The sequence below is a fragment of the Salmo trutta genome, chromosome 26 (assembly GCF_901001165.1).
Source record: "Salmo trutta chromosome 26, fSalTru1.1, whole genome shotgun sequence".
NCBI lineage: Eukaryota > Metazoa > Chordata > Actinopteri > Salmoniformes > Salmonidae > Salmo > Salmo trutta.
The window spans coordinates 24,836,872-24,849,559 of NC_042982.1; the positions used below are offsets into that span (position 1 = coordinate 24,836,872).

At 40.7% G+C, this 12,688-nt stretch overlaps 2 protein-coding genes across 3 annotated transcripts; one reads left to right on the plus strand and one right to left on the minus strand.

Annotated features, from left to right (window-relative positions):
• Positions 1–388: 388 nt before the first annotated feature.
• On the minus strand, positions 389–8,741 carry LOC115163507 (tail-anchored protein insertion receptor WRB-like). Its single transcript, XM_029715481.1, has 5 exons — positions 8,604–8,741; positions 6,751–6,916; positions 1,374–1,441; positions 1,096–1,210; positions 389–759 (listed from the first exon to the last, which is right to left on the minus strand). Exons 1-5 carry the CDS (start codon positions 8,691–8,693, stop codon positions 686–688), a joined length of 513 nt encoding a protein of 170 aa, XP_029571341.1. The 5' UTR covers positions 8,694–8,741; the 3' UTR covers positions 389–685.
• Positions 7,366–12,409, plus strand: LOC115163508 (non-histone chromosomal protein HMG-14). 2 transcript variants are annotated; one of them, XM_029715483.1, is made up of 7 exons: positions 7,366–7,492; positions 9,326–9,363; positions 10,708–10,731; positions 10,820–10,849; positions 10,968–11,006; positions 11,108–11,239; positions 11,443–12,409. In XM_029715483.1, exons 2-7 carry the CDS (start codon positions 9,346–9,348, stop codon positions 11,506–11,508), a joined length of 309 nt encoding a protein of 102 aa, XP_029571343.1. In that variant the 5' UTR covers positions 7,366–7,492; positions 9,326–9,345; the 3' UTR covers positions 11,509–12,409. The 2 variants fall into 2 exon arrangements, with proteins under 2 accessions (XP_029571343.1, XP_029571342.1); XM_029715482.1 differs by lacking the exon at positions 7,366–7,492 and having other exon boundaries at positions 9,160–9,363.
• Positions 12,410–12,688: the final 279 nt, after the last annotated feature.

Consider the following 12,688-nt stretch of genomic DNA (forward strand, 5'->3'; position numbering starts at 1 on the left):
AGGCTTGTGTGCGGCTGCTCGGGCCATGGAAACCCATTTCATGAAGCTCCCGACGAACAGTTCTTGTGCTGACGTTGCTTCCAGAGGCAGTTTGGAACTCGGTAGTGAGTGTTGCACCGAAGGACAGACGATTTCTACGCACTTCAGCGGTCCCGTTCTGTGAGCTTGTGTGGCCTACCACTTCGCAGCTGAGCCATTGTTACTCCTACACGTTTCCACTTCACAATAACAGCACTTACAGTTGATCGGGGCAGCTCTAGCAGGGCATAAATTTGACAAACTAACTTGTTGGAAAGGTGGCATCCTATGACAGTGCCACATTGAAAGTCACCGAGTTCTTCAGTATGGGCCATTCTACTGTCAATGTTTGTCTATGGAGATTGCATGGCTGTGTGCTGTATTTTATACACCTGTCAGCAACATGTGGCTGAAATAGCCAAATCCACTAATTTGAAGGTGTGTCTACATACTTTTGGCCATGTAGTGTAACATCCGATTTCGAAGCAACATAAGAGACACTCAAATATGTGCAATAACATTGGCAATGTTTGAATATGGGGTGCTTTGTAAAAGTGCTTACCAACAGTACCGATTTACACTTTAATATCAAAGCGCTGAGTAACAATGCCTGACTTCATTGTCAGAGCATTTGGGGAATAAATAAGACATTAAAAGATCCCATTCCTTAGCTAATTGCATGTAGACCAATAGATGCCACTTTGTTGCACACCACCAGCCAGCATGTGATTCCAACACCACCTGAAAGGATACAAAGGCTGGGTTCAAATAATAATCGTCAGAGTTGCCAGTTAGTAGTATTTGATGTAAGTAAAAACGAAAATCTGCATTCAACATGGCATTTTGAGCCAGTTCAATGAGAAATCCATGTTAAGAGGGGAAACGAGTCATGTGATTCTATCTTCAGTATTTAAAGAGACCGAATAGAAGAGACATTCAGTCGTTGTCTATAATTAGCCAAGACTAACTCTTAAACATGTTTACAAATTAAACACTAAACTTGATTACAATGAATTTACCCACAGTCAAAAGTGAGTGTGGGCCTCAATCCTCAGGCATTAAAATCACACAATTTACCTGCTACTCCAGATGGGAATGCCACCAGCTGCTCCAGGGGGGCAATCCACTTACTGGGTACAACAGTCACTGGGTCAGCATAATACTTCCAAATCAGGGAGATCATCAGAGCAGCCTCGAGAGACAACAGAAAACAACCTGATTCAGTGCATCAAAATGCAACACAATCACTTGTGCATGTCACCGGTGGTGAAAACTGACATCTAAATAAAGTATGTATATTTTTTACCAATTAAAGAATATAGGATATATTTATAATTTCTATGTTTAATACTCACCTGCAGGATGTAAAAACCTATATTCACCATCCATTTCATTTTGGCTTGTTGAGCAGTTCTAGACTTGACTGTAAGAAGAAAAGAAAAAAAGATCTTATCTGCACAGGAACCATCTAAATTAATTATTGGTATCCATTCTCTAAATATAGGAATTTTGACAGATCTAATAACAGTTGCATTTTGTGTGTTCTTCTCAATTAATTTCAGTGTAAATGCTACACAACAGGCATTGGAATATAACCTGTTTTGTATGGTATGGCATAAGGGAGGGGTTGGCAGGGAAAATAAGCCTGATGTGTGACCAATGCATATGACTGGAGAAATACGCATGTGGTGCATTTCAATGTAAAAACACTTTTCATTCCAAAATAGTGAAATATTCCTGTTGTTGAACAACAGGATTTGAACTTGAAGGCATGTTGGTTGATAGGCAGTGGCCCTGAACTGACACAGCATGGGAGAGAGTTAGAGACAGTTGTTTGGGTGTACAGTAGGGAGGATCTAGAGACAAAAAGTTGATTTTCTCAATGTACGAAACACCATATTTCAAAGTCACCTGCATTATGACTCATCTAAACAATGTGGTAAAGAGTGAACTTGTGGAATTTTTGTTGCCTTTTTGACTAATTGAAAACTAGATATTTTCAAACAAAAACATAAAAATTGCCTTGGGGGTTTTGTCACAACCTGTATTTGCCACTGTAAAAATATAATATTGTAACAGTACACCACTGAAGAGTGCTTTCTAAACAAACCATTGTCATTCCTGAGAATTTGTCAATTTTTCATAAACTAAGAAAATCCACATCTGAGTATAGTATTTCCTTGTTTGCTCTGTCATAGCCCTTACGGTTGCAGGGAAGGCGCCATAGTGTAATGCAAAGGCTGTCATTCATATTTACATTTACATTTAAGTCATTTAGCAGACGCTCTTATCCAGAGCGACTTACAAATTGGTGCATTCACCTATAATATCCATATAACATTAACTCTTGGCAAATGGCTGTTGGAGACATTTGGTTGTTGTCTGATAGCCAATGGGGTGTATGTCTGTATGACACCAGCTCGTAATGGAGCTCTATACTATGCGCCCTGCCTCTGTAGAGTTCAGAGCTGTGGCCTGGACATGAAGGACAGCAACAGGCAGCAGCTGCACCATCAGCTGATAATATACAGTTGGCTGGGTGTTTCATGCATCGGCAGGACAGAACAGCTACGTCTGGTAAGACGAGGGGTGGGGGTGTGGGTCTATTTGTCAATAACAGCTGGTGTGCGATGTCTAATATTAAGGAAGTATCGAGGTATTGCTTGCCTGAGGTAGTGTACCTCATGATAAGCTGTAGACCACACTATCTACCTATATTTTTCGTAGCCGTCTATTTACCACCACAAACCGATGCTGGCACTAAGACCGCAGTCAAAGAGTGGTATAAGGCCATAAGCAAATGCTCACCCAGAAGCGGCGCGCCTAGTGGCCGGGGACTTTAATGTAGGCAAACTTTAAAAAAAACTCTAGACCACCTTTACTCCACACACAGAGACGCATACAAAACTCTCCCTCGCTCTCCATTTGGCAAATCTGACCATAATTATATCCTCATGATTCCTGCTTACAAGGAAAAACTAAAGCAGGAAGTACCAGTGACTCACTCAATACGGAAGTGGTCAGATGACACAAATGCTACGCTATAGACTTGTTTTTCTAGCACAGACTGGAATATGTTCCAGGATTCATCCAATGGCATTGAGGAGTATACCACCTCAGTCACTGGCTTCATCAATAAGTACATCAACGACGTCGTCTCCACAATGACCATACGTACATATCCCAACCAGAAGCCATGGATTACAGGCAACATCCACACCGAACTAAAGCCTAGAGCTGCCGTTTCAAGTAGCGGGACCCTAATCCGGACGCTTATAAGAAATCCCGCTATGCCCTTAGACAAACCATTAAACAGGCAAAGCGTCAATACAGGTCTAATATTGAATCCTACTAGACCAGATCTGACACTCGTCGGATGTGGCAGGACTTGCAAACTATTACGAACTACTAAGGGAAACCCAGCCATGAGCTGCCCAGTCACGCAAGCCTACCAGATGAGCTAAATGCCTTTTATGCTCGCCTCGAGGCAAAGTAACACTGAAGTATGCATGAGAGCACCAGCTGTTCCGGGCGACTGTGTGATCATGCTCTCTGTAGCCTATGTGAGCAAGACCTTTAAAGAGGTTAACATTCACAAGGTCGTGGGACCAGACGGATTACTAGGACGTGTACTCAGAGCATGTGCGGACCAACTGGCAAGTGTCTTCACTGACATTTTCAACCTATCCCTGACCGAGTCTGTAATACCTACATGTTTCCAACAGACCACCATAGTCCCTCTGCCCAAGAAAGCAAAGGTAACCTGCCTAAATGACTACCACCCGGTAGCCATGAAGTGCTTAGAAAGGCTGGTCATGGTTCACATCAACATCATCATCCCAGAAGCCCTAGACCCACTCCAATTCCCATACCGCCTCAACAGATCCACAGATGACGCAATCTCAAACGCACAACACACTGCCCTTTCCCACCTGGGCAAAGGGAACACCTACAGCGCCTTCGGAAAGTATTCAGGCCCATTTGACTTTTTCCACCTTTTGTTACGTTACAGCCTTACTCTAAAATGGATTAAATAAATAAAAATCCTCTGCAATCTATACACAATACCCCACAATGACAAAGCAGTTTAAAAAAAAAATGCAAATGTATTACAAATAATAAACAGAAATACCTTATTTACATAAGTATTCAGACCCTTTGCTATGAGACTCGAAATTGAGCTCAGATGCATCCTGCTTCCATTGATCATCATTGAGGTCCCACAGTTGACAGTGCATATCAGAGCAAAAACCATGCCATGAGGTCAAAGGAATTGTCCGTAGAGTTCTGAGACAGGATTGTGTCGAGGCACAGATCTGGGGAAGGGTACGAAAACATTTCTGCAGCATTTAAGGACCCAAAGAACACAGTGGCCTCCATCATTCTTAAATGGAAGAAGTTTGGAACCACTAAGACTCTTCCTAGAGCTGGCCGCCTGGCCAAACTGAGCAATCAGGGGAGAAGGGCCTTGGTCAGGGAGGTGACCAAGAATCCGATGGTCAATCTGACAGAGATCTAGAGTTTCTCTATGGAGATGGGAGAACCTTCCAGAAGGACAACCATCTCTGCAGCACTCCACCAATCAGACCTTTACTGTAGACTGGTCAGACGGAAGCCACTCCTCAGTAAAAGTCACATGACAGCCCGCTTGGAGTTGGCCAAAAGATACCTGAAGACTCTCAGACCATAAGAAACAAGATTCTCTGGTCTGATGAAACCAAGATTGAACTCTTTGGCCTGAATACCAAGTGTCACATCTGGAGGAAACCTGGCACCATCCCTACGGTGAAGCATGGTGGTGGCAGCATCATGCTGTGGGGATGTTTTTCAGCGGCAGGGACTGGGAGACCAGTCAGGATTGAGGCAAAGATGAACTGAGCAAAGTACAGAGAGATCCTTGATGAAAGCCTGCTCCAGAGCACTCAGGACCTCAGACTGTGGCGAGAGTTCACCTTCCAAAAGGTCAACAACCTTAAGCACACAGCCAAGACAACGCAGGAATGGCTTCGGGACAAGTCTCTGAATGTCCTTGAGTGGCCCAGCCAGAGCCAAGGACTTGAACCCAATCGAATATCTCTGGAGAGACCTGAAAATAGCTGTGCAGCGACGCTCCCCATCCAACCTGACTGAGCTTGAGAGGATCTGCAGAGAAGAATGGGAGAAACTCCCCAAATACAGGTGTGCCAAGCTTGTAGCGTCATACCCAAGAAGACTCGATGCTGTAATTGCTGCCAATGGTGCTTCAACAAAGTACTGAGTAAAGGGTCTGAATACTTATGTAAATGTGATATTTCCGTTTTTTTATTTGTAATAAATGTGCAAATATGTGAGCAAGACAAAGGAGCTGATCGTGGACTACAGGAAAAGGAGGGCCGAACACGCCCCCATTCACATTGACGGGGCTGTAGTGGAGCGGGTCGAGAGTTTCAAGTTCCTTGGTGTCCACATCACCAACAAACGATCATGGTCAAAACACACCAAGATAGTCTTGAAGAGGGCACAACAACACATTTTCCCCCTCAGGAGAATGAAAAGATTTGGCATGGGCCCCCAGATCCTCAAAATGTTATACACCTGCACCATCGACAGCATCCTGACAGGTTGCATCACCGCCTGGTATGGCAACTGCTCGGCATCTGACCGTAAGGCGCTACAGATGGTAGTGTGTACGGCCCAGTACATCACTGGGGCCAAACTTCCTGCCATCCAGGACCTATATACTAGGCAGTGTCAGAGGAAGGCTCAAAAAATTCTTAAGAGACTTTTCTCTCTGCTACTGCACGGCAAGCGGTATCGGAACACCAAGTCTAGGTGCAAAAGGCTCCTTAACAGCCTGCTGAACAATTAATCAAATGGCAACCCGGACTATTTACATTGACCTCCCCCTTTGTTTTTATACTTCTGCTACTCGCTGTCTATTATCTATGCAAAGTCACTTCACTCCTACCTACATGTACAAATTACCTTGACTAACCTGTACCCCCGAACATTGACTAGGTCCGGGAACCCCTTGTATATAGCCTTGTTATTGTTATTTTAGTGTTACTTTTAATTTTTTTAATTTAGTTTATTTAGTAAATATTTTCTTAACTCTATTTCTTGAACTGCATTGTTGAGCTTGTAAGTAAGCATTTCACGGTAAGGTCTACACCTGTTGCATGTGACAAATAAAATTTGATTTGATAATGGGTCACTCTTAACTCAATATCATAGATTTTTCTGTCATTATAATCCTTGGGCAGGTGTTTTTTCGGGCCACCGAACAGTGTTAAATAAAATTTCCGGCATGGAAAAATGCTTTCAGTGTAAACTTAAATGACTAAAAACAGATATAAAGTATGTAGAAAAGACAATAGACATATCTTTTTAAATTAAATCATCTTTAAGAACTAACAATAACCTAAATAAAAGCTAGACAGTCAGGGAGAATTGAAGATTCCAAAAGCAATGAATTCATCAGTATTGATTTTGTTATTATGTTTAAGCATAAGAACATAGCATTAGCCATGGCAAAAAAAAGCTTTAAAACTAGACAATTTTCCCTGCGCTTCATGGCAGAATGTGGAATCGCATGTTGTTAACTTTAAAACTGCAAAAATGTATCTCAGCTCCATGGATTGTAGAACTGCAGGAAATTGGCTTACCACACCCACCACATAAGCCCCTTTTTGATCCAGAAAAAAAACTAAAAATGTAGTGTGGACATCAATTTCAATTGTGTGTCTCTCTTACCATGCGTCTTCAGCTTGTCAGTCATCTTGTTGATTTTGCGCTCTAGTCTGGCGTATCTGGCAAACTCATCCATCATGCTAACGGAGTTGTGCTCCTTCTTCATCTCCTGGATCTCAGCCCTCATATCCCTCTCCTGCTCAGCATCTTTCCGAAGGACCTTCGACAGCTTCACATTCCAACAGACAAACATTTAATTTTATATTTCGCTATAACATAGCAAACACACACTACTAGGCCTGCTGCCACCAGATGGTGCTATTATTCCTTACGTTTTTAAATACATAAGGAATAACAGCACCATCTGGCTACAGCAGGGCTATTACACTACAAGTTAAGCCATGTTTTCTGATATGAGATCACTTTGGGATGGTTACCAGTTAGCCCTTGATCATGACTCTAAGTTTCATTACACATAAGAGTCATTGGACGAAGGCGTCTTCTATACGGTGGAGCTTTGTTAAGAGCCCTGACGCTTAATCTGAACATAAGGACCGTATCTTTCATACCAGCAAGAAATAAAGGTTCAATTGTTACACCCCTTAATAGGGTTAGGGTCAGTGTTCCCACATGGCCATGTTACAGCGCTTGTTTATGGAAGCGAAGAGGCTGCCACCAGTGCTAATTAGCTATCTAGCATGCTCTAAACACCTGTGTGTATGCGCAACGCGGGAAGTGTAGCGGAAGTGTAGTTTCGTTGGATGAAGGTACCCATAGCTGTATGAATCTGTGCAAAACTGCTACAGTAAGTGCATTTTGTTATTTGAAGCATTCTTTCTCGCTGGTGAAAGATAACGGACATATTTTTCAAAAGCCGTATCGCGATCAATGATTATTGATGTTTCCAAACGTTAAAACACAGCGTCAGGATTGTAGTCCACATGAGGTAGTCATGGATGACGCTAATGGCTGAAAACTGTAGGGAGAAGGCAGAATGCTGCCTAGTTTGAGAACTAGCTACCAGTATGTTACTACAACAAAAGTGCAAAGGTAGTGGAAAGTTGTATTATGTCTGATAAACACTGTACGTCATCCTGTTAAATGTGTTGTTCAGATACAAAGATGATCATGAATTGTATTTACATGCAAAAATGTTTACTCATTTAAAAAGTACATTTTCTTTGTAATGAAATTGCCTCTGCAAGTGACAAGTATTTTTATGCCTCCTTGGGTCATTTATAGTTTATTGCATGAGAACATGCAACACCTGGTTTAGTAGTGTATTGCTTAATAAAGTAATAAGGCACGAAGGGGTGTGGTATATGGCCAATATACCACATATAAGAGCTATTCTTATGCAATGTGGAGTGCCTGGATACAGCCCTTAGCCATGGTATATGGGCCATATACCACAAACTCTCAGAGGTGCCTTATAGCTACTATACACGTAGAAACGTAATTAGAACAGTAAAAATACATGTTGACATACCCATGGTATACAGTCTGATATACCATGCCTTTCAGCTAATTAGCATTCAGGGCTCAAACCACCCAGTTTTTGACAACCCATATTATATGCATTTAGACTAGAAATGTCATCAGACGACCACAGATTTATTTACATGTTACGGTTGATATTTTAATCTGTGCCCAATAGAGAACTACACGGCATTATCTACCTGGTTCTGTCTGGCAATGTTATCAGTCTAACACACCTTAAATGATACAATGTAACAGTTTAACATTTGCCAACAGGATGGAATGGTTTGTTAGCTTCGCTGTTGTTTATGAGGGGCGCGAGAGGTGAAATAGCTAGCGAGCTAATGTAACCTGGGAATATTTGCCAAAACATTACATGATTTACAAGCCAACCCTGCACTTCTCACACGACCAATGCCTAAATAACCCCTACTTACGAAAGAGGAAATAGTCGGCAATAGTGTTTTGAAGAGATTGCACAAAAAGACAGATCCCAACACCAGGAACCAAGCGCACACAGCAGCCATTTTTTCTTATCAACCTTTGTTGCTGCTGCGCTCGTCATAAAGGGAAGCCACATCCAGGCTGAACTATGGGCTGAGTTTTGTATTAGAAACGTATTTATTCAAATACAGCACATTTTATTAACTTCAAATGTAATATATAAATTCAGTCTCCAAATGTGCTAAATTTACTAAATTCAATTTTAAAAAATTACTGACAATTCTATAAGGGTCATTTACAGTATGTGTACATTATTCTGATAAAATATCAACGAAAATAACACATTATTTTCAATCTAGCTATTCCCACCCTTCAGTCAAAATGTTACTTTGGAACGACTGATTGGCATACAGACCTACCCATACAGGTAACTTGCTTTGGTTTAAAAATCTGTTGCCTGGACGTTAAAGCCAATCAATGGCAACAAGGGGCGGAGAATAAATTGCCAGTCAGGTTGGTAGGATAAGGAATACAATATAAAGAGGGGTGATCCAATCCGGTTTCAGCTAGTTTCTGTACGTAGGCCTACTGATGAAATATTTATGTTAGTTACAGTGTGTTCTGGAGGAATTGAGTGAGTTACATCGGACACATTCAGAAGCCTGCACTGAATTTTCAGTAACCGAGAAGGCTAATTTGTGCTCTAATTCTCTAGACAATACAAGCAAAGCAGCCATGCCAAAAAGAAGCAAAGTAAGTTGGAATGTTTACCTTTTAATTGAAACCTTATTTTACAATGTATAATTTATCACATGAAGTGTTGTTATAAATACCTGCAACAATTGCATGTACGCTAAAATATGCTTGATACAATGTAACAAGTTTGCTCTAAAGTATGAATGTGTTTTAGTGTGTCTGTCTTGTCGAAATGGAAGTGGCGCCTTTTTACTTAGTGCGGTAACATTTTGCGTTCGATCTCACTTTCTCCTTTTAGTAACCTGTAACGTTACATGATAAACTATCGCAGCTTGTGCTTTTTATATAAGTTACTTAATCATATAATTTAATTTGACGCATATCGGGTCATTCATAAATGTAAAGTAGCTTAATAGCCTTCTCAGCAATGAGATCAGACAAAGGGGTGTAACCCACCAGCAATGTAACTAAGCTTCATGTTGCCATTGCAGAAATGCGTGCATGAGGTAAATTATATTTTGTGAATATTGGGGTTGCTTTAATCGCCAAATATTTGGTTCGCGTTTGTATTCAAATACTTTTAATAGCCCATGCTTGTGGCATCCTATATTATCACTTTGTGTCCTGTGTGCAGTAAAGCGTATTGTAATGCGCGACACCCTATGGCATGGAAAGGTACGGTCTTTGAGGTTTCATGGCAGCCCTTGCAAATAGGAAAGGCATCGACAACTCAGCGCCATTTATCACTTTAATGGGGTTTTAGAGAAAGTAATTCTAAAGAAAACGACCACATGATTTATAGCTGGTCACGTGTTAAATTTTTGGGGATTTGCTATTTGTTTGTGTGCATTCCCTGCCTTTGCTTCCCTAACAAATGTTGCATTATGTAACAACGAATTTCTAAAGACATGCTCCACGGCGCATATGGGTGAACTGGTATCAGGGAATTATAGATATTCAACTAATGGCGGGAACATACAGTTGACTGGTTGACGTAACGTGTGGATGGATGCCTTCATATAACAAATCTCCGTCCGTTGATGGGGGAGGGGCTGCTATTGGCCTTTATGAGTATAGACTACAAAAGCCTAACTATAACATACAGTTTTACTTGTCGCTCTCAAAGTAGTTGGTGACAAAAAGGCTCCATTTTTGCTCCATGATAATGGGAAAATTCAAATGGCATAGTAATTTTAAATGCTTACCCTCCCCCACTCACTTTCAGATTACATAATTTTTCTCTAATTTGGGGATGGAGCGGTGGGGGTACAGTTTGTGAGCCCATCCCCCTTAGCATTACACACCCACTTCTCCCTGCGGCTCCCGACCCATGATTGTGGGATTGTTGTTCTTGGTTTTTACTAAGAATTTTACTTCTTCTCTCCCACCACCCCTTCACAGGCAAATAATGACACTGAAGTCGAGGTTAGTATTTAATGCTCTTATACAATTTTATATTATGAATACATTTATTTTTCTGCGATAACTGATTTAACTGTCTTTTTCTCACCAGCCAAAGAGGAGATCCACAAGGTTGTCATCTGTAAGTTTACTATATATTATCAAATGTATATGTTGTATATCCTATTTATGTCTTCTATGAATAGATGCTATTGTGTATTTGTTCTTGGACTACTTATCTCATATGCATTATTTTACAGAAACCCACTACTCCAGCTAAAGCAGAGCCTAAAGCAAAGGTAAAATAAATGTTAGAATTTCAGCTTTTGCTGAAACCCCAAAACACTCAATTATGCATTTGTACATTGAAATGTATCTCATGTATTTCTGATTCTTGTAGACACCAGTCAAGGCAGCAGCCAAACCCAAAAAGGTAAAGGAGGTAGTAGAGAAGGCCAAGCCTGAGGAGAAGAAAGAAGATCCTGAGGAAGAAGCAGCACTGGCAGAAAACGGAGAGGCCAAAGCTGAGGAGGTAAGACTTGTTACCTTAGTTTCAATTATACGATATGCCATGCCAGTGATATGACATTCAAAATCGGGAGTATTGGGTATTACAAACAGACCAACTATAATTGGCATTGCAGCTGTTTGTCCCCCACACACAAATATTGTGTAAACAACAAGACCTAAAAGAACTGTCCTATAATATGGGAACTTAACTTTTTCATCTGCCAGGACGCAGCAGAAGAGGAAGATGCTGATGCAGATGAGCCGGAGAAAGAGGAGGATGAGGCAGAATAACATCCTTACCCTTTTGCCAGTGCGCCCTGTACCTCCTTTCTTGTACAATTCAGAAGAATATTTTTATCAATATTTTCTTACGAAAAAGCAGGTTGTGTGGTAGTAAGATTGTAGAAACATGTTTTTATATATATATATACACCTCTGGAAGAAAAGTTATGGTCATTGTGTGTTTCCCTTTTCTTTTGTGGTCTGGTTCAGTTGTCAGAGGGAGGGGGGCAGGTTTGTAGCAATGACATGCAATCACGCCAATATCAGGAACTTGTTATTCAACTGAGCGAGCTTGTCTGACACTAACATTCCATAGGCTTTATGAGGGACAGTTTATTTAACCTCTATTGTATGGGGAAGGTTTGGGGGTTTATACACAATAATACTTGTTTTATTGTTTATATTGGGTAGGAAGGTGGTAATTCTGTTTAAGCTGTGCTCTATGAATTTTAACTATTATCCACACCGTATTATGAATCCACAGTTATGGTTCATCCTCCCTAGTACATGTACTGGATTCTTCATCAGGCCTGTGCATTATGTGAAATGGTTTTTGTCTCTGTTCGGTGATGGCATTGCAATAACATTTGATATAGCTGCTGTGAAACTAGGGTTTTTTTCATAATTTCTATGCAGTATGTAATGGTACGATTTAAGGATGGTTAATGTGTTTTTAGCCAAGCTAATAACATTAAATACATTAGTGTTAAACATACTGGTTGTAACTTATCCTTTTGAGGATACTGATAAACATTGACTGTACTTTCACTTAATCCTTCAAGTGAACACAGCAGCCGTAGATTTCCATGTGGTTTTAGAATTTTATGTACAGTTTCTCTTTTTTTGTGTAGCTGTATCTGTGTTATGGTTGGTATAAACATGCCAATTGAATTAAAATGGTTGTAATTTCTTTGTTTTCTCTGTTCTCTTATTGATCACAAGTGTAATATAAACATGATATTATAATTCAGACACTCACTATGCATTGATTAAATACTCTGTAATTTCTCTCTTATACCATATTGCTTGAAAATGTGTGATTGTTTTTTGGTGCTTGCCAAATATTGAGCATAGGTCTGCAATTCTATTATTAATGAGTGCAGCCATACACCAACTCAGTAGGCTATTCGACAAGCAGCTGCATGACAATCGCACTATTTCAGGGATCGTCAACTGGTGGACCAAACTC